At 42.4% G+C, this 21,954-nt stretch overlaps 1 protein-coding gene across 5 annotated transcripts in view; it reads right to left on the bottom strand.

The window, feature by feature from the left end:
• Nucleotides 1-3,714: 3,714 nt before the first annotated feature.
• The window catches only part of KCNJ16 (potassium inwardly rectifying channel subfamily J member 16), a 42,379-nt gene continuing 24,139 nt past the window's right edge, over nucleotides 3,715-21,954 (bottom strand). For 2 of the 5 annotated variants that reach the window (XM_019740470.2, XM_019740469.2), the window contains exon 2: nucleotides 3,715-6,412. In XM_019740470.2, the coding sequence (XP_019596029.2) occupies nucleotides 5,068-6,348 (1,281 nt within the window). In that variant the 5' untranslated portion in view covers nucleotides 6,349-6,412 and the 3' untranslated portion in view covers nucleotides 3,715-5,067. Of the gene's footprint in view, nucleotides 6,413-6,882; nucleotides 6,907-6,936; nucleotides 7,058-7,606; nucleotides 7,681-21,954 lie in introns of those variants that run through there. The other 3 variants (XM_019740471.2, XM_074319594.1, XM_074319595.1) reach the window with 3 other exon arrangements.

Raw genomic sequence — 21,954 nt, 5'->3', positions numbered from 1 at the left:
TTACAACATGTGCTTCTAATTCAAAGAAAGAGCCCCAGTGCATCGTGCATGCGACTGAAGTATTTTATGTGGAAATTTGAAGGTTTCTGATAACTTTCTGTAAAGAAGTTTCCACAGGGGCTAAACCTCTTGGGGCTCTTTCTGTCTCAAGTTCAAGTTACTTAGATAGTGATTAAGGATGTTTTATGGGCCCTGTGGTAAATGATAGCATAGGGGGAAAAGCATTCTTTGGCTATGTAATTTAGCAAGACTTAATCTATCTGTTTGGGTTTTCATCCTCCCGGCTTGCTGAAAACTTGAAATGATTAACCTGTGTCTCTGTAGCCTGCCGAGGGTCCCAACTTTCCATCAAGGACCCGACTTGAGTGACTACCCAGCTCAGGTTACCTTAATGACTTAGAAGACCCTCAATCTCAGTCCAGCTGTGTTTTCTAGGTGTTTTCTAGGGGTGACAGATTGACTCAAGATCCAGTATGCTTTTTCCTTTGCAGTATTTATGAAACAGCATCCATCAATGAGACCAAACAGCAAAAGGCCATCGTTTATTTATTCTTAAATTTTCCCTGCTAGGTACTCAGCAATGAAGACTCTATGGAGCTATGTCGATTTAGTCTCCAGACTGCACAACAGATCCCCAACCACAGGCATGGACTTTCCCGAGGAAAGGAGTACCGGGTGACATGATGAGGCAAGAGGCTGCCTGACCCCAGCCAGATCTCATGATCTAACCACACAGTGGGAAGACGACTGTGTGAAGTTGCTGAAGCAATCCAAAGTGAAAGAAAAACGTGAGAACTCACTTGGACATAAGGTTTTACTGACTGCAGAAAAGCTACAAAGCCACACAGGCCCGTGATGTTTTCCCAGCAGCACTGTGATTCTGTCTCTCCAGGAAAAGGCCTCTGTAGGAGGCCTTGCTTGCTCTCTGCCCAGTGATTTATCTGAACTGAATCTCAGTTACTAGCTTTCGTTTACAAAGACCTCAGATCCAGAAGAGTCTTTGCAGACCATTTGCCAAGGGCCTCCCTGCTGCTTCCTCTGTGTGTCTGTTATCCCCACTTGCGTTGTGTGTGGGGGGCCCAAAGTTATTTTCTCCAGCAGATGGGTCATATTGCTCCTTCAAAACTGAAAGAGAGAGAGAGAGAGAGAGAGAGAACACCAAATCTAGAATTAAGGCAGAGCCTCGTGAGTACCCAGGGTGTGTAGGGGTGGTTTCTACAAGGCCACAGGCAAAACTTACCTTTACAAAAAAACAGGGGCTTATACACGCCTTTGCGAAACACTCAGAGCAGAAGAATCAATGCTTCTAATGAGTGGAGCTAATAGAATATTTTAATTTGGTTCCCAATCTTTTACATAGGAGCTTCCCAAAGTGTCTACTTTACACATATCCTGGCCAACCCAGAAGTAATGAAATACAAACATTTAATGTAAGGATGAAGGTTCCTTGGTCTATATTTAGAGTCTGCTTGAAAAGTTGATGCCGCTTGGTCTCCCTGGGGGTCTGAAGCCCTGCCCAAGATGCACAGTGCTTGCTTGCCGAAATCTCACTGGATTTCAGGTCCCCAACCCCAGTGACAGTCCCATCAAAACACAGAATGTCATTCTGTGGGAGGGAAGGAAAAAGGTAAAGGGCAGTGGGACAGTAGGCTGGTCAATCATCTTATCAAGGTTACTCAGACCTCAGTGTCTCTGAGGGATTTCCAGGCCAAAAGGAATTCTTTTGTGTTTGTTTTACAACGATAGTGGCATTTCCTCAACTCCCCAGAAAACATGTGGTTTCCAAAGAGACCAACTGCATCGAATGCTGTGTACAAGCTGGACCTAACAGGTATATCGTTTTTTTCCTTACCAGCCTTTTGTTCCCTGCATAATTGCCTTTGGAGAAATCACTCACTGTGTCAGTTAGAAATCATGTTTCTTTTCACTCTTGCGGAAGAAGTCTGGAGATATGCAATCTCGGGTTGCACTCTTTCCTCTCCTATGCTTCCTTTGGAAGGGGTGTCCTTGATTTTCATTCTCGGAAGACGGCTGCAAGGGCTTCAACTACCAAGTATGATGAGGTCTAGGTGAGGAGAGGATGTATGCAGTGAGCAAAAGGGCCTGTGCCAGCTCGGTCAGCCCCAGTGAAAGAGCATTCTGAGAGGCCACACCCAGAGTTCTGATGACATCTCACGGGCCAGAACCATGCCACTTAAGCACACTCCCCCAGCCCCCAGCCTCAAAGGAGACCCAACAGCATCACCATAATTTGTTTTAAACCTGGGCACATTGTTGTCCCAGTTGGGACTCTGTCAGCCAGGAAGAAGCAAAGAATGAGATATTTGATGACATGGAAATTTAAAATATCCCCCCCACTGTTTTGGTGTCGAGATTAAGTGTATCTATGTGAAGTACCTCATAAAGCTTGATGAACTGGTGGTCCACGAAAATGGCATTTCCATCTCTCCCTGTGCTCCCTCACTCTGCAAGGGACCGCTCACAGGTGACAGCACACAGCGGGGCCAAGCCTTGATGTCACTATTTGTTTTTCCATCTAATTAAGTTCACCTAATAATGTCATCTTCATGGAGAAATAGATGCCATCGGAAAAAATATTTGACTGACTTCTCATCCCGGACCGAGCATTCAAAGCTAGAAATGCCATTTTGCACAGAGCCTACAAGTTGCAATGCTAACAGAAGCACTTAATTGTTAATTCGGATACAGCTGTTCTACAAGCTGTTCTAAACCCATAAAAATGGTTTATAATTGTGCCAACATCCTAATTCTATGACGCAGCAACCTCATTTTACATCCGCAGAGTTTACACTACCTGGAATATACACCTTTGGCATTATTGAAAGATCTTTATTACCAAATAACTCATTGGGGTGTCCGGGTATGTTATAAACCTAAACAGAAAGTTAGAGATAAATAGTACATGGGAATGCTGAGTTTACATTCCATCCTGGGGAAGATGATTTGACAACAGATTGTATGTATTGAATATTGCTGCCTCTATTCTGATACTCACGAAGCAAGATCATAGGGAGGCAGAGTCCAGGAAGCAAAGAAAAGTGAAAAGAAACTAGATGTGTGTGAAACAAGCTAAGGATGGGGGGGGGGCATGTTTGTTTGTGGTAGTGGGTGTTTTCTACATAGTAGGTGGTAGTACTTACTCTGCTGAGTAATTTCCACTACAAAATCTAAATCTACAGTGCAAGTGTAATTTAAACATGGATTTTGCATTCCTGAAGCAAATCAGAAAAAAAGGCATTATTTATATCTGGTGTTAAGCTTCCAGACAGTTTTGCAACTTGTAACCTGAACAAAACTCTGATCCAGAAAACAACAGGAATAAAAGATTTGCACACGAGCATTTAAAAATGCTTTGTTGCTCATAGGCAAAAGGAAGAAAGAAGGAAAGAAATAAGAAAAGAAAAGGGAGGGAGGGAAGGAAGAAGAGGGAAAGAAGGAAGGAAAAAGGGGGGGGAGGATGAAAAACACTTTATATACCTACATATTAATATTTTACTTTTATTGCTAACCTTGAACTATGTGATTCAGTTCAATTTACTTGTATGCTTTAATTTAAATGGAAAAAGAGATAAAGATATTTTCAAGAAAAAGCAAAAACTATGTGTGTGTATATTTAAACAAATTAAAAACTGTAGTATATATAATTATTGCCAACTCAGCAACAATGTTAAAAAACACACAGGTAATTCTGAATGTAGCTAATAACTTCAATTTATAAAGCTTAAAGTGACTTCACTCACAAGTGATCAAATTTGTGCTTAAAGTAATCATAATTAACATCGTCTAACACAGAAATACAGTATACAGATGGATTGCAGTTCCTCAGGTGTAAGTAACTCTAACCCTTAGCTTCTCCATTTAATAATATGCATTAAAATCTCCTTCATTATATTTCACAAAATCTTCAATTTAAATGATTGTTCCAAGCTCAGTGGAAGAGTTTCTTAAAATCCACAATTCAAGTCATTTATGTTTTATAAAATGACCAAGACAGGTAGCATACATAACTGCTTCTGGGCACAAATAAATATCTTTCCCCTCGCCCCCCCCTCCCCTCCCCCACCAAATGCCCCTAGAAAAGTTTCCATCCCTATGCAGCCAGCCAGAGCTTGCAGGACACGTGGGCATGTTTTCTTCCGTAGTGTGAGAGTGTTTATCACGGCTATCCATTCCGTCACCCCATCTCTGTGACCCTGTTCCTTCATCTTGTCCTTGGAGAAGCTGGAAGGTGGGCATCAAAAGCCCCCTTGTCAGAGAAACTACAAGGGTCAGGATTGCCTCATTTCTGCTCTTCCATGTAAAGCCATTTGCTGGAGCCAACTAGGGCACTTAAGAGAGAAACACTGCTCTGAATAATAATATAACTTTCCTTCTGCCTTATGGTTTAGAGAGAAAATAGCTCCTATCATTGATTATTACCGGGCAAGCGGCTGTGGAAGAACTGTCTGAATTGGTGGCATTGTCTCTTTCTTACAGCCACTAACTCTTGCCTGCTGATACCAAGACACTATGAGGGGCAAACATAGTGACACAAACAGGCCAGTCGATGTCACAGTTCATTATTTCAACATTACAATTCACTGAATGCATGCCTTGCATATCTTGGTTAGGTGATATGATGTTTCTATGAGAAACCACCCCTTATCCATTCTGATACATTAAAATGTTTATTATTCATGCTGGTTGGCTCTCCTATTTTTATTTATTCTAGTATCCTACCTTGTTCCCCCATTATTGAATATTACACCTCCAATTAAAGATACAAGTATACAGAATAATAAAAGCAGATGGAATTTATATTAATCAATTAGACTCTTAATAGCATCCCTAACACAAAAATTGCTAGCAAAAAAAAAGTTTAAACAATTGGATACTAAGTGATTTTTAGATTATCTCCCATCAAGTTTAACCTGCTCTTCTTATTCCCATCAGCATCAAACATAACTATTACATTCTTTTAAAGCCCTGTTTACAACTACTTGCCCTAAGGTGATTGGCTAGATAGTAAAATGATTGAGTGGTAGCCCTTGCAATTGCACTTTGGGACTACATTTGGGATTCTACAGAGATTCTATTTAGAGTCAGGAGAGCTTTCTGATAAGGTGTTTCCTTACACTCGTCCATGGCAGAGGTGGTGGTCTCCTCCGGGCTTTCACAGCTGCTGACAATGGCAACTGCACTAAATGACCTTCTTCTGACCTTGGTGTCCCCCGTGCAGGCTCCTCGGCCTGGCGGGGCTTTTTCCATGCTGTGGAGCTGCTGGTCTTTCCAATCCAGTTGCTTGGCACTGCAGAAGGGAGCATACACTTCGACACTTCCCTCAAACTCTAAGCAGTTCACTTTGTAGTACTTTCTCTTCACTTCCAACACATCATTAAACCTGTGACCCCAGAGAATTTCTCGGGGAACGTAGGAACTTCTGGACTGGTGGGAAGTCCCCGTGGAATCGCCGGTATAGATAAATGTCACCAAAATCTCAAAGTTATCTTTGGCCACGGCTTTCCGGTCAAGGGCATACAGAGGGCTCTCGTGATCAATCTCATGAACAATGGTGACTGGTGTGACGAGGATAATCTGGTCATTGACCAACTTGAGGTCTTTGAAGGCCATTGTCATGCGCCCTTCGCTGTCCTCCGTGTAGCGGAGCAGCTGGGCTCGCACTGTGCCCTCGACCACGTGGTTTGGTCGGAAGTCCCCTACGCGCCACATGAGGCACAGCTTCCCATCGCGCATGCCTATGAGCGCAAAATAGCTAAAGCGGATGGTTTGCGCTCGCTTCCGAGCGGTGGCCATTTTGGCCAGGGCGGCTCCGATGATGAAAGTGTTGATGATGCAGCTTAAGATGGACTGGAGGATGACGGTGAGCACGGCCACCGAGCACTCCTCCGTGACGCAGCGGTAGCCGTAGCCGATGGTGGTCTGCGTCTCCAGCGAGAAGAGAAACGCGCCGGTGAAGGAATGGACGTTGTCCACGCAAGGCGTGATGTCTGGGTTGTTCAACAGGTCTCCGTGGTGAAAGGCTATGAGCCAAAAGATGGAGCCGAAGATCAACCAGGAGAGGATGTAGGACAGAGAGAAGATCACAAACATATGGCGCCACTTGGTGTCCACGAGGGTGGTGAAGATGTCCACCACGTAGCTGCCCCACTCCCCGAAGATGTGCTTGAAGTACACGTTGCAGCTGCCATCCTTGTGGAGCAGGCGTCTCCTGGCCCTTCTCTTCTCAGCCACGACGTGCTCGGGCGGGTAGCCTGGGTATTTGGCGTCCACGTTCACAATGGGATAGCTGCTGCCGTAGTAGCTCATTCTTTCCTGCGCCCTGGGCATCCAGGTGACTTGTGCAGCTCGGGGGTGTGTGGCCTTCTGTTGCTGTGGGGTTTCCCGTTAAAACCTGAGAGAGAGAAAATCAAACCCACTTTAGCTGTTGTTTTCCACCTGTATAGCTATTTGCCAAATTTGAAGCAGTGTTATGCCAAATGAAACAGCTAAGACTTCATTTGAACCATAGAGAGAGACTCAATATCGATGACACATTGCAGTTTAAAATTCAACTCCGTCATTATAGGAACGCAATATGCAAGTAGAGAAGACAACGTTTTCATAAATGCCTAAGGCTTGAGTAAACACTATGCTGATCCCAAATGAAGCCTCACTACCATTTCTGAACTGACATTAAAAATAAAATAAAATAAAATTGTCTTAGTTTGGCGACTCTCCCAGCATGAGGGCATTTAGAAAACAAAATAATCAATCATGTAAAAAGGCAAAACATAAGTCAGATATTTGTCTAGCAGTCTTATAAGCTTTCTGTTTAAATCTGATGGTCTTCCTTAAAAGAAGGAGGCAATGAACAGTTTCTACCTTCATGTTAAAATGTAATTTCCAGACTGGTTGCTATCATAGGCCGTCCCTCACCTTCAGCACCTGTGGCTTCCTCTCTCTTCCACGGAGGTTCTTCTTCCTTGTATACTTCCCAGGACCAAGCAGAACTGATAGGGACACTATTTCAGATTCAGCTCCTTTACCCTAGCTCTACCTTTAGTGGAGAGAGGGGAAAAAAATCTTTCTTAACCCCAGAGGAGTTAAAACCACTCCCAGTTCAGCTTTCAATAAGGTATAAAATTGCTTGCGCCTTTGTCTCATAACATCCATCCTTTTTTTTTTTTGGCACTGGAAGCTCTTCTCTTTCCCTCTGAATAGAGGCAGACAATTTGCCAAAGTTGCTAATCTTATTTCCCTCTTAAAGGGAGCATATTCCAATGGACAACACGCCCCCCCCACCCCGCCTCCAGCTTTTTAGTATCCCTGATGCTTTCACAGCCATGCCAAGGAAAAGTCATTTTTCTTCCTCCCAATTCAGTCTTTAAAAAAAAAAAAAAAAAAATTAAGGCAGCACACACAGTTCTTAGCATGTGTAGCATTCATGGTACACAGGCCAATGGTTTTCCCAGCTCAAGCCTGAAAGTACATTTTAAAAATCCAATGTTAGGTGGTGTTTAGTTATTTCTATGCTACATTAAGAAGTCACTGCAGCCCAATTTTAATGGTTTGGTAAATCTTACAACATGTTTTCCACATAGTTTACCTGTGCTAGATAGGGGAAGTGAGTGTAAGAAGAAGGGACCACTTCAGACTCGAGGATCCTGCCACCCTGTTGCACTGAAAAATAGAGTAGACGTAATTACTGTTCCTGACATTGAGACCCACCCCCTCTTGAAACCAACCAAGGAAATTGATCACTAAGTACTTATTTAGCGCCTTACCCTGGCTGCTAAAGGGAGGAAAGAGTTAATTTCCCTCCAGTCAAAAGGAATCATTTTTCTTATTCTCCGGGGATCAGGCCCACTTTACAATAAACACTTTGTTTGGTGGACCACTGTGAAGACGGACACGCTGCTTACGGCCAGAAAATCCTGCAAGGCCTGTGTGAGTTTCTCTCTGTCCACCCCCGGACCCTCCCCCACCCTGGCCACTTCACCCTCCCTCCACCCCATCTGCTTTGAGTAGTTACATCCTCTCCTTTGTCAGCACTTCAACTGTGTTTGGGGGGAGACAGTTGTATAATTTCAGGATGTGACCCAGGGCTGAGAAAACGCTCACTGGAATGTCAAATGTAAAATCTTCCCACAAATTTCGTCCACGACATACATCATTCCTCAGAGGTTCCAGTCTGATTTGTCACCGAATGGTAGTTGCTCAGGACTGAGAAGGCCACTCTTTCGCCTGATCACTCAAGGCATGAGAATGGGACCAGTTATAATCAAAGGCCCATATGATTCCTAATTAAAAAGCAGATTTGGAGATAGGCTTGTTTTCTTGTTAAACTCTTCCAACCCAGTTCCTTAAAGGGAACTGCACACATCATGGGAGTCTGAGAATAAGAAAGCACAGTTCATAAATCAAGAGCTACTGTGTGACTCTGCTCTTTTCTGCTGCCAAAAGAAAAAAGATTTTTATTTGCAATGGCATTCCGTTGGCATGGTTTTAAATTCCAGTAGTGCCAACAACTTTTATAAACAAGCCATTTTTAAAACACCTTCAGCAGTATGCTAATTGGTGTATGACATTTCAATTAATACAAGCAGCAAGTGAGCAAATTTGAATGTGTAGAAAATCTATTTCTGAGTAATGGAACCATTTTAGGGATACAAGTCACAGCTGTGAGAATTCTGCCCCAAACCCACCATATCCTTGGCTGCGGTTCATTCTTGCGATCATTTCAGTGTTTCCAGAAAAAAGCTTTCAGATTCTGTACAGGTACGTACACTGTTCATCTAGTCTTTGATTCTCCAACCATGTAAAGGATGCATTTTCTAAAAGGAGATTGTTTCTCAGCTAAATGATAGATTGTAACCAAACTCATTTTATTTAGTCTTACCCATTGCTTGGGCTCCACAATGAGCAAAGACATTTATGGAGGCCCTGGTCAAAAATGGCGAGGCAAAATAAATATTCATTAATCTCCTGTTTCATATATTGTGTTAATTTGAGCACTTTTCCAATCGTTTGCCATTAAATAGTAGAGGAGCAGGCTTGTGGATTGACTGGACAGTCTATATTTAACAATTGTGTTTGTCAGGATTCAAACCCAGTTTTAAAAAGTGCCTTAAAGCTTTCAAAATCGTCTTGTCACCATCAATTCCATCACGAAAAAGCATTTGCACTGTCCCTATTTCTGTATTTTCCTTTTGCATGTTGTGCTCCTTGCTCTCCAGAAACTGACGGTGGCCGTTTCATTGATTGCAAAGTTCTTTTTTTTTAAACTAAAAATGGAAATTTGATCACGGTAATTACAACACAGTGGAGTATAAAGTTCAGAAGGAAAAGCTGAATCGGGTAAGGTCCCCCTGCTGCACCAGCCCAAAATTGTTTCACCAGGTGATTAATGGCAGAGGGGTAAGAGGACTGCAATTTCTTTGCCATGACATCGAGTTCTTTTCTAAGTGGGGCTGGAGTAAGAGGCAGTGCACGGCTGGGATGCTGGCTGTTCCCTGGGAATGCCACGAAAGCTCATTATAATGTGCAGAGACACTTAGGAGAGCACTGCCCAGACGACCCAGTTCACGCCATCCCACAGAGATACCCCAGCGAGAGGTACCCAGAGGGCTCAGCCGACCCAGTCCTGACAACAACTTTTTTCTCAGCCCTTCCTCCTGGTATTAAGTTCAGCCAATTCAAAAACGTTCCTTAATCTACTTCGACCAGTGAGATCTGCTTTTCGTCCTCAGTTTTCTAGATCTTTGTATGCATTCCAGGAGAACTCTTTACTGATTCATCTTATTTCGAGCGGGTGATACACATCACGGGGAATGTTTCCCAGAAAACAGACAATGTCCTGCGTGTCTGTCTCCATTTCTCCATTTGCAAAAGTGCCTCCGTCGGACTCAACAGTGTTCAAGCGATTCCTCTGCCACTTTGCCATAGCCTCTCAAATTCAGCTATTTCCCGAGCAAGGCTGCTCTTGTACATCAAGCTTAAGCGTTTCATTAGCATGTTGAGGCTACAACACAATGGTTATCCTGTGTCACTTTGATAATAAAATCAGGTCTTGTCTCTATATCTACTTAGTATCAATAGAGTAATAATAACCACAAATAAATGGTCTAAAATCTCTGGTAAAATTCATTTATTAATGCCCATGGCCTTTCAGATTAACAGGTTCCTTTTTTATCATGTAAATGACTTAGATGAACTTGTCAGTAATCAAGTTACTTTCCTGGCAACTATTAGATAAGATAAATTTTACTGGAAACTTGAGAACTGGTGGGGTGGAAACTAGAAAAGGTGGCCTAAATTCCAAGTACAGGTCATTGTTTTTGAAGACAGGCTTGGGTGACGTGTGGGGTGGGGGCCAGGAGGGTCAGTGAGAGGAGGTGTAGTCAGATGGCATGTGGGGGGTGGGATCTGGTTGCCAGGGAGGAAAGGAAGAGGGGTTTCATGAGTTAGCACAGAACCCAAACAAGTTAGGTTATTTTGCTCAAAATTCATCCTACAACTGGTTGCCTGGGAATTATGCCTGAGGCATAGCGTGCCTGGAAGCCACCTAAGACCTTGGGACATACTTAGGTGGAGTTCTTCCTGGAGCCAATGAAGGCCTGCTTCAGCCACACCTGTTACGTACTGTCCGGACTTCTCCGAATACTCCCAGTCTCCCCCATTTCAAGCAGTTTGTCCTGTGTTGACAAATCATGGCCGTGTCATGTTTCCTTCTCAGCTGCTATTATCATCCCCAGAGCAGGCCATGGCTGGACTTACAGCTTTTGTCCCCTCTGTGTCCTCTTCTCCCTCCCAGCCCTAGTCTAACTTCTCAATGACCATGGGCTTTACTTTTCGTGATACAACCTGACAATGTCTCCTTCTGAATCAATTTTTTAAAACAGTTGTGTGTCAGTGATGATAGGAAAGGAGTTATATATACCGTGTTATGGGAAAACAACTAAACTGAAAGTTGGTGCTAGGAAGGAGAAGCAGACATCTCAAGTTGCTAGAACTTTTTTCTGGAGCTTTTCTTTCTAGCCCACCTTTTCTTAAGTCATAGCTACACTCTAATTGTAAACCCTGCCTCACCCAAAATGATGCTGTGTTTTAAAAGCAGAAGAAACCTGGAGCCAGGGATTATGTTTCTTCATTTTCTGGATGTCAAACTAGTACCAAAGTAACACAGATTATAATCCCAAATTATTCTGGTTTAAAAATCAAATTACCTCAATAAGAAACAGTCTGCAATAAAATGGGTGTTTTTTTGTTGTTGTTGTTTTTTTTGTTTTTTTTTGTATTGTACAGAACCCTGAGTTGGGAAGCAGACTCCAGTTCCGGGTCTGTCCTGAATGTCCTGAGTGGCTTGTGTAAGCATCTTGTCCATGAACCTCTGTGTCCCATCCACAATATGGGAATAATACCTATGTCACAGAGTTACTGTGCTTTGAATGTGATCAGATCTTTCACTCTGCCGCACTCATAGCAGCTGTTGAATAATTATTACTGAAATCTGAATCCCATGAGGACTCAGTTTCCCCCTGTAAAATATCAGAGCATCCGTTTTAACCCCCTCAGAAGGCTTTCCACTGCATGACATCAGGGCAGACCATATGTGGTCCCCAGTAGATATTTTAAGTTCAGGGACGGTGCCACTCACTGTTTCCTGCCACAGAGCCACCTGAGCTCCTCCTCTGTCATGCCTCCAACCCCCAGGGGTTCCTTTCCTTTTCACAACTGTTAACAAATGGGAGATCCCCTAGTCCTTGTTTTCAATACACACGCACACACATGCACACACACACACACACACACACACTTCTACTTTAAGAATTGTATTGCTATTTACTCTGAGCGACCAACCTAAAGGAAACAAGGCTGACAAGCTTGGAACATTTAACAAGTTAAAGAAATTCACAAGGTAACTATGGGTGGAGGGAAAAAAGGGTCCTATGGAAAGTAACCTCACAGGGCGATCTGATCATAAATGCCTAACTGAGCAGGTCATGGTGGGTATCACGCCTCAGTCAAATAACTTATTTGCTAAAAAGCTTCTCTTTGCCTCAAGCAGCCCTGTCCTGTTTCTGTGCGTCTAGGTTAACACACCTTTGAAATACCAGAAGTAAAACCCTTCAAAGGGAGTCTTAACCCTCAAGAGAGTACACAGTCTTGTTAACTATCCTGTAATCCAGGCCCCCTTGGGCTTTCTCCAGCTTTCCTTCTGTCCCCTCCTTCATTTCAAATGCATAAAGGAGGCTGCAAAACTTATTCTCTGGAGCATCTGAGATCTTGTTCCCTGACATACGTCGTCAGTTTGGCTCAACTCTTATAAAAATTCTCTACAGGTTTGTTTGGACGTTTCTGACTTCAACGTTATGATGCTTATTCTTTGTCCGAAGTGGTAGGTGTACGTTTTATGAAGGTGGCTCTGAAGCTTCCTCTGGTTCTTATCTTGACAATCAGCCTGCCCATCCTGCTCTGGGTGGCATGCCAGCCCCAGCCGACAGTTTACCTGGAGCGGAAAGTGGGTTGGTGCACAAATTGGATTTCATGAGATCTTATGTCCCTTCGAGAAACCAGTTCAGTATCCCCTTGTTGTGCCAGGAAAGTGCTTCCTCCAGTGGTCTCTAAAATTCTCCCATGGAGAATTTGTTACTGATGGTTTATATTCTTGTTTAGTTTTATTCTTTTTATTTTATTTTAATTGAGCTCGTATTGTGTGCCAGACCCACCCGGTTTTACGAGTTAGTGAACAGAGTGCCACCTGTGTGGAATTTGCATTTGCAAGTTGGGCATGGATAAACATGAAAATAAAATGAGATAAGCGCTGAGAGGAGTAAGTACCAAGGAGAAAGGAGAATGAAGTACTAATAGGGAAAACGGAGGGTGCCATTGAACAAAGGTGGGGAAAGTTTAATCCAGGACCTGACCGGTCAGGCTGAGAGCACCTCCTTACTTTTCCTGGCTCTAACCTTAGGCAAAATGTTATCAACGCGGGCCTTGTTCTCCATCCTATTTTTGTTTGCTTGAGGCACCTCACTATCTGGTTGTTCGGGTGCTCACTATTTATAGGTGTAATTTGGCTGCTGCATCCTCTGTTCTAAGCTAATTTGAAGGCCTGGTTCTCACAGGACTTATCATTACAGGAACTCATCTGCATTTTATCACTGAATTCTCTCCTGATCTGGTGAAAAACCGGGTTTCACCGGTTTATGTAACAGCCTTCTAACTCTTCTCTTGCCACTTTTATCCAGAGTGGTTATTCTAACCCGAAATGTAAACATCCCTTCTCCTGCGACCTTAGGCTACAGTCCACACTCCGTCTGGTCCAACGGTTTCCCTGTTCAAGGGCAGGACTATGGAGATCAGAGACTTGGACAGGATTCTAGTTATGCTCCCACCACATCTTAGATGTACGTGTGTGCTATCAGCATCTGACAAATACAGAGGGTGCCAAAAAATGTATACACATGTTAAGAAAGAAAACGGTATTAAAATTATAATACTTGATGTATACCGATAACAGAAGATAAATACAAGTCACGTCTGACTTCTGCAATGACAAGAGATGCTCAAAGTGGTTCCCATCAGTGTCCAGACATTTCTGATCACGGCGAACTACTGCTTGAGCAACGTTGACCAAAGTGTCCACTTGTACACATTTTTTTTTTGACACCCCCTGTACTTTTAGGCTTCTTTGAGTTTATTTAAAACATAGGGACAATAGTTGACATCTCAAAAGGTTTTTGTAAGGAATAAATGACAATATAAAAAGAGTGCAACGGCTAGCGCCTGAGAGTTCTCCTTTAATCCCTACTTTGAGCAAATATTTCTCCTCTGTTTCTTGCAATAGCTTATACTACTGGGTTCTTATGTCGTCTGAGAGGGATGGGTATCTGAACTACAGTCTGTAAGGTGAATACCAGTCAGTTAAAAAAGAAGAAAGAAAAAGACTTTTCCAGGCAGAGGAATAGCATTTCCGAAGGCTCTGTGCTTCGAACATGCGCAGGACACGCTTTCCAAAGAAGTGAAACTGAGGCAGAGGGGGGACAGGTGGGGGAGTTGATCCCAGAAAGAGAGACAGAGGCACAACATAAATGACCTAGTGGGTAGAACTATAGACTTGGGTCTTTCTCCCAAGAGTCGTGAAAGCAAATGAAGTACCTTCACCAAGGGCACAGGCTGATAAGGCTGCGTTTTTAAAAGATCACTGTAGCTGTCCAGTGGAAAACTGGTTGGAGAAATTGTAAAGCAGACGTGGGGAGATAAGCCAGGAAGGTATTTCAATGACCAGGTAAGAGATGATGGTGTCTGGGGCTAGGATGATGCCAGTGGAGGTGGCAGAGCCACCTCTCACTAGTGTTTCTTCACCCTGCACCTGGAATAAGGTCACGTGACCTTGGTGTGGCCAATCAGAGGTCCAGGAACAACACTCTGAATCTTGAGGAAGCCACACAAGGGTGCCGAATCCTATTATTCCAGGCAAGTACAAGCAGTCAAGAGGGCAGGGTGTGATGGTGCATCTAGGTCCCCGCCTTCCCCAGGACACAAGTCACAGCTTCTAGAGAGACTGCCCTGAGATAAGATTTCCATTTTGCTTTGCCTCATTTCTGCTCAAATCAGATTCTTCATAGTACGTCCTTTGATACTGACTGTAAGCTACCTGATATCTTTTCAATAATATTTTATTTTGCTTGTTCTAACCAGGGGTAGTTTTTATTGCTTGAAATAGAAAAAAATTGAGTTACAAGAAAGTTTAATTTACATGTGTAAAATATCTCCAATTTGCAAGACTATGACCTAATCACTCTCCTTTAACTTCCGTCCTGTAAACTGGCAGCAAGTCCTGTTGGTTCGACTTCCAAGGAGAGCTGAGAGCTAATCACGTTTCATCATAGTCAAAACCCCCATGTCTTCAAAGGACCACAGCAGCTTCATAGGAGATCTTCTCTTTCTGCCCTCCCTGTACTTGAATCTACTCCTTTTAAAAAGAAAATCAAAACATGTCACTCCCCTGCTTCAAACCCTCCAGTATCTTTCCATTGCCATTAGAGTAAATTGCATAATCTGTATTTTATACAGATGGTCTACATCTGACCTCCCTCGGCCCGTCTCTGCTACGTACCTCCTATTCTCCTTCTCACTGTTCACTCTCTAGCATCCCTGCATCTGCCTTTTTCACTAACACAGGGGTCAGAAAACTATAGCCTAAAGGGCAGTCTGGTTCACTGTTTGCTTTTGTTTGCTTAAATAAATAGTTTTATTTAAACGCATTCAGACTGTTTATATAGTGTCCGTGGCTACTTACTCTCACACTATCTATCACTGCAGACTCAAGTACTTACAACAGAGACCACACATGGTTCACAAAGCCAAACATATTTACTATGTGGCTCTTTAAAGGAAAAGTTTGCCAAATTCCACTCTGACACACAAGGGTGTGCCTGCCCCAGGGCCTTTGCACTTCCTTTCCTACCTGCAGGGCCTCTTAGCAGCCCTGAAATCTCACCTTTAATGTCACCTTTTTAAAAGAGGCCTTGTCTGGAGAGGATTTATTAACTAAAACCCTCCCCCACACCATTGTTTTCTGTCTCATTAACATGATTTATTCATTTTAAAATACCGCTACTGATTGAATTCCTTGTTTGTGGTCTGGCTTGCCCCATGGAATAGATTGTAAGCTCCAGAAGAAAAGGTTTGTCTTACGTAGCACTGTATCCCCAGCAGCTAGAGCAATATGTGGCATGTAAGCACTCATTAATTATATTTTGAAGGAATTAATTAATAAATCATTGAACAATACCAATTGAGCAATACAATATTCTCAAGGAGATTTTAGTCCTCGCAAGAGAATCAGCATTGTGAAAACTGTAAAAACATCAATGTTGGCAGTTCTCCAAACACCAGCTTCCAGTTCCTTCCATTCACCTTGCCTCTCCCCTGTCCAAGCTGCCAGTTCATACATAGTTTTTGTGTTTTTGCTTTGTTTTTTAAAGTAATACTTACTACTTTTGCTTATAAGCTCGCCTAGAACTGTAGAGTTCAGTATGATGACTGCATGTAACTACACTGGAGAACTCTGGAAATCGTAGTTGAAAAAAAAAAAGTGGGCGTGGCACTAAAAAGTATTTAATAAAATTTGTTAATGATTGAATTATTAGCAATGTGGTTCTCCTTACACTGATGCACGTGGTTACATTGTCATTTTGGAAATATATTCAAATATAATGTATATAGATTTAATTTGAACGATTTCTGGAGATATATTGGCTCTTATAGTGACAATCGTCTATAAATTTGGTACAGCCTCCAATTCAGCAATTCCACTTGTAGCAATTTACCCTACAGAAAGGATCAGGGATGAGCATAGAGACATAGTTAATTTGTAGGACTATTTGTAGTAGCAAATGTTTGCTACGGCCTGGCCAGCTAATAAATGTGGGATTGTTTTATAGGTAACGGTACACTCATATCATTACTCATTACTTTTAATGTAGCCAGTAAAAGCGATGGAGTAAAAGAATGACAGGAAAAATGAAAACATATTGTTTCATGGAAAAAAATAAAATAGCTTGTACGATATTATTTTTTTAAGTTTCACTAAATATAAGCATGGAGAAAAGACAGAATGACGTATAACAAAATATTATTTGTGGCCTCCTCTGTTTGTTATGATTTTTTTTTCTCTTCCTTTTTCTTCTGTTCACTTATTCATATTTTCTAAAATTTTGCAATGAACATGCATTAGTTTTGCAAAAAAAGGAAACAGGTCTTTTCAGCCAGTACTGTTGGAGTGGACCAATTCTAAGGCTGCATGAAGGGAAAGCAAACCCATAGCAATTTAAAAGCATTTATTAGAGTGTTTAAAAGGCAACTATAAATAGCCTAGAGAGGCAGACAGTCTTACAGACGTTTAAAGTCAGACATTGATGCTGTAATTTTTGCTGGAACAATTCACAGAAACAAATATAGTGACATTTAATTCATCTAAGTAAAACCAGATCTCTTTAAAACAAGGAAGGAGGGGGAGAGGGAGTAGGGTCTGATTTGGCCACTGGAGACCAATTGGAGAAATCATGAAAGCAGTTGGGAACAAATCAGGGGTACATAAAGCAGAGTTAAAATTAAACAGGCATCAAATACAATTCTCCCCTCTCAGTGCCCCCTTTCCTCCCTTGCCCATTCCAAAACCTATTAAACTGCTAATACCTTCATTTCTTGGCTTGGTATACCAAAGTCTGTCTTAGGAATCTTTCTTTTATCTTAATATTTTCAATAACTTTGGAAAGAAAAATGTTAAAAACTGCTATTTTGCAACTTTAAGGTCTATGTTAATAGACGTTTAAGACCGGAGGAAATGGTCCTTTGAAATGGATGCTTTTGAGGAGGACAATTAGATATTCATGATGCAGATCTGCCCTAGCCAGTTCTTAATAATTCATATCGATGAACTCCAAACCTCATTCAGATACCCCTACAAGCAGTGTAGTACGTTAGCACTGTTCAAAGGGTAGCCTACTAACAACCTGCTTCCGAAATCTTAGGGGAGCATGTTGCACCTACAGACAGACCCTTGGGTTTCACCCCAACCACTCTGATTTCCTTGCCCCTAGTTGATTATTTTTAATTGAAGTTTATTGGTGTGACAATTGTTAGTAAAGTTACATAGATTTCAGGTATACAATTCTGTATTACATCTATAAATCACATTGTGTGTTCACCACCCAGAGTCAGTTCTCCTTCCATCACCATATATTTGATCCCCTTTACCCTCATCTACCACCCCCCTTACCCTCTGATAACTACTAAACTATTGTCTGTGTTGATTCTTATACATCCTGAAGATGGAAATCTACTCTCTCACAGTTTCAAGAATTGAGACACTGGGTTCTCACAGACATGGCACTGAGTTCAGATGCTTGCTTGCTCACTAGTAAGACTAACTGCACTTCTGCCTAAGTTACTCAACCTCTTTGAGCCTCCAATTGTCCATCGGAAACTGCAGGGAGGGTTAAAGAAAGCTGTGTTCCCAAACCTCCTTTCGGAGTAACCGGTATTTAATACATATGTACTTGCACTGCTTACAGCTGTGACTACAGTTTATTCAAATATGGATCCAAATTGTGTGTGTGTGGGGGGGGGGGGGAACGGAGAAGAGAGAGAGAGAATCTGCCTTTTTTTCCCCACCATAGATTATTAGATTGCCAATTTCCCAGACTTGTTTGAAAGTTCCCTTCTGGCACCTACTTGCCTTGACAGCACCTTCAGGGAGATATGACAGAGCTGCACAGAAAAAGCACATGTATCATTACGAACAGAAGTCATTTTGTACCAGTCCCCCACTTTGCTTTCTAAATGCCAGTTTACCTATGACTGACCTTTAATAGCTCCTATACAGTCTGGTTTGGGAGCTGTTTTGGTTGAATCTAACTAACTGTTCATTCCAAAATAAATGTAATTTATGGAAAGCACATGTGCCGTGGCTTTTGACCTTCTCCAAGTTTGGTATTCCAAGAGAAAACCAAATCCTATCTCTCTGTTGCCATTTTCCCCTTTTGTGAGAACTACCTGAGAATTGTCCTCTTTGGCAATTTACAGGGCATCTATTTGTTAGACTATTCAATCTGCAGAGAATCATTGAACTCACAAATGTGATTTGCTAGTAGATAGGGACCTCCTGGCTAGGTCTACAGCTTCTTTGATCTTTAAATGATTGAGTTTCTGCATTAAGCTGTCAAAATGAAAACTCAGGACAGCTTTATTGGGGAGGAAAATAAAGCAATGGTATTGGCTGATAGCTCAGTTCCCATTTTCCCTTATGGAGACAAAGAAATTGAGAAGTCCTTCAAATACAGAAGATCACCCTGGGAAGATGCAGCTGGCCTGCTGAGACAACACCTGAGGCTGCCCCTCACATGAGATTAGCTTCCTATTAGCCTGCACCGGCTCTCAAGGGCACTTGGCAGAAAAGCATCGCCACTTAATACAGATAACAGAAAAGTTAGATAGCCGACAGGAGTGAGTGTATTAGATAGACTTGTGAATTTCCATGCAGTTCATTTTCTGTACTTTCTCTCCCACTATATCTCTGAGTCCTACACAAGAAAATGAACCATCCTGCCTGAGTTGGAAGGTTTGAGTCCCTGCCCTATGAGAGTTGGTAACAGTTCTCTTCCAGTGAGAAGTGATACGGTTCCCAGCATTTCTTAGGTTGGACTATTCTTTGTGATGGACAGTGGGGAGTTTAGGGTGGGACAGAACGGGGCCTTTTTCTCTTAAACCTCATGGTAAAATGTTTCAACCTTCACAGAAGGAGACTCTTATCATTTAGCTCAATATACCAACGCATGTGATGAGCTGGAAAAGATCATGGAAATAGCCTCTGTGTATTCTTCAATTCAATCAACACTTAAATATGTCTGAGGCATTGTGAGGATGCTCCCACCCTTGAGAGCTCAAGCTTGCAATGCCAAGTACAACACAGACATTCTGTCAAGACAGCCTGCTGAGGGCACATGCTCTATGGCAGGAGAACATCAACGTGTCATGACGCAGGTCCAAAATAAAGGTGGTTGAGTGTGAGATGTTTCCCCAGCACGTAAAGGTGCTTCCCCAGCATTCTGCTTTTGTGGTTAATTCTCGATTTTCTAGGCTGATGAAGGAAGATGGTGCCCTAGATAAGCCACAGGAGGAAAGTGGGGAGAACACTGATTTGTATTTGGCTTGGGATAAATCATTTGCTTTGGAAAGAAAGTCCCATTTCTGTACGTTTGCTGGCCATTAAAATGGTTTTCTGTTCCCTGAATTCAAGCTGTCAGACAGGCAGGATGTAATCAAAGGGATCCTTGTGGGTAGTGGAGCAAAAGGCAGTTTAGGAGTTGTTATTTTTAATTCCTTGGGCTAATTCATCCAGCAGATAATCTGCCTATGGAAATTTGGTGCTTTGCTGGAACAAAAGATTGCCCACATCCAAATCAAAATTCATTCTTAGCCAAGAACGTAGCACTATGGAGAGAGATTTCCAATATATTTTGAAAATTCAACAATCTTTAGCGACTGATTTTATTAAAAATTATTCATAATTGTAACTGTAGGCAGCATGGCCTCCCTTTTTATTTCAGGCTGACTAGAGGAGAGGATGGAGAGAAATGTTTTCTTTGGTAATAAAATTACCTTCCCCCCCCAACTTAATCAAAATGCCACTTTGCACCCATGTAGGGCAGATAACATGAAGAATTCATTCAACAGAGAGCCTTGGCAGTACTACAGAAGTTAAAAATCTTAATGGAAAGAATATGCTATGAACTAAAATAGCTTTTTCCATTCATAGAGCTCAGGACTAGAGGAAGAAGTATTGGCTTTTAGCTGAAAAATGTAAACCTCATCAGCATCTGAACTCCCAAATCTCATGGAATCTCTCTGTAGAAAGATAGATGGGATGCCGTCATTGGAAAACATGAGAAACCAATCCTCAATGAGATTTTCAACAATTCGTGAATATCTCATACCAGCTTCTATATCCACAAACATCTAAGAGAGGAGACATAATAGGCTAAGGGAATATTTGGCCTGTTAGTCACTCAGATTTGGCTAAATGGCACCAAAATCTTGTGAACACCAAAGTATAAGCCTCCACTCCTTCCTTCCCTGCACCTCCAACCTAGAATTTCCACTTGGTTCTTGAGTTCTTGGTCCCAGGGTTGCCTAAGCGTGAAAATACAATATATGTCTGTGCCATTAAGCAAAGCAGGTCTCCACTTCCTGCCCCCCGCTGGGCTGCTCATGGCCTCTATTCTTGTCATTTGAAGCAAAGAATGGTCTTTGCGTGGAAGCAACACAGTGGGATTTGTGACCTCGCCCATCTGTGGGCATATTTCCCCAGTCCTTTTCCCCAAGGAGATTTGACTATCAGTTCAATAGAACAGCACTAATTAGAATCTCCGCTATCTAAATAGTGATGGCCAGGAAGTCAGAAAGAATCACCACGTAGGTCAGTGTGGTGCAACCTGGAAGGTCCAGCTCATAGGAAATTTGTTACGCTCATCGAGATTCCTCTGTGTGCTCCCACCTTCCACCTTTAGTGACATCTGCCCCTCTGTCCAGCTGGACCTCTTCTTTCAAGGCCACAGCTATGTCACTCTCCCTTAACCCTCACAACAATCCTGAAAAGTAGGCTGTATTACATCGTGTACATCTTGCAAATTCACAAGCTAAGTCTTAAGAGAAATGAAATCTTCACTGTATGTCACAAAGTTGGAAAGTGAAAGAAGTGGGATTGGAATGCAGGTTTCTGGAACTGGATTATACATGGTGCATGAGGATTACTGTCATGCTCTTGTATGTGCATATCTTTTATATATAAAGCTCCAACCCAATTTTCTAGAATTAAGATTATATGCTATGCCTGTAACTCTAAACACCAGTTGCAGGGAGATGTTTTGGCATCTGTGGTTGGTTTCAAGCTTTCTCAAGATAGGTCTACCCAGTCTACTGATAAGATCAGCTCCTGACGGTCTTACCAGTGTACACAAGCACAAGTGACTCTCATCCAGCAAAAGCCCACGTGATAGAAACATTAAGAATCTAAAGAAGTGTCAGCATGGAAAGAGGCCAAAGGAAACTTCCAATGAGAGCTAACTGGGTGATGCCTTTTCGCGGAGAAGGCTTCCTATCGTGAGATCACGCAGCCAATGGGTGGACTGCAGGGAGGCTCGTTGCCTTCAGATGTCCTTTGGAATTAAGCTAAAGTGTCAAACACAAAAAGAAAAACAATGGAGCGTGGATGATGTCACAGAGCATCCTGAGGATAAAGCTTCTGACTACTTGGATCCAAAGAATGTAGACGTTTTGGCTTTAATTACTTCTGCAGCCAGAAGCTTGACTCTTATGGAAGGATTAGTCCTAAACATAAAGTCTCAGTGCTGAAAAGGAAGGTGTGTGTGTGTGTGTGTGAGTGTG

Source organism: Rhinolophus sinicus, linkage group LG15 (genome assembly GCF_036562045.2).
Source record: "Rhinolophus sinicus isolate RSC01 linkage group LG15, ASM3656204v1, whole genome shotgun sequence".
Classification (NCBI taxonomy): domain Eukaryota; kingdom Metazoa; phylum Chordata; class Mammalia; order Chiroptera; family Rhinolophidae; genus Rhinolophus; species Rhinolophus sinicus.
This window is presented reverse-complemented; position numbering and strand designations above follow the sequence as displayed.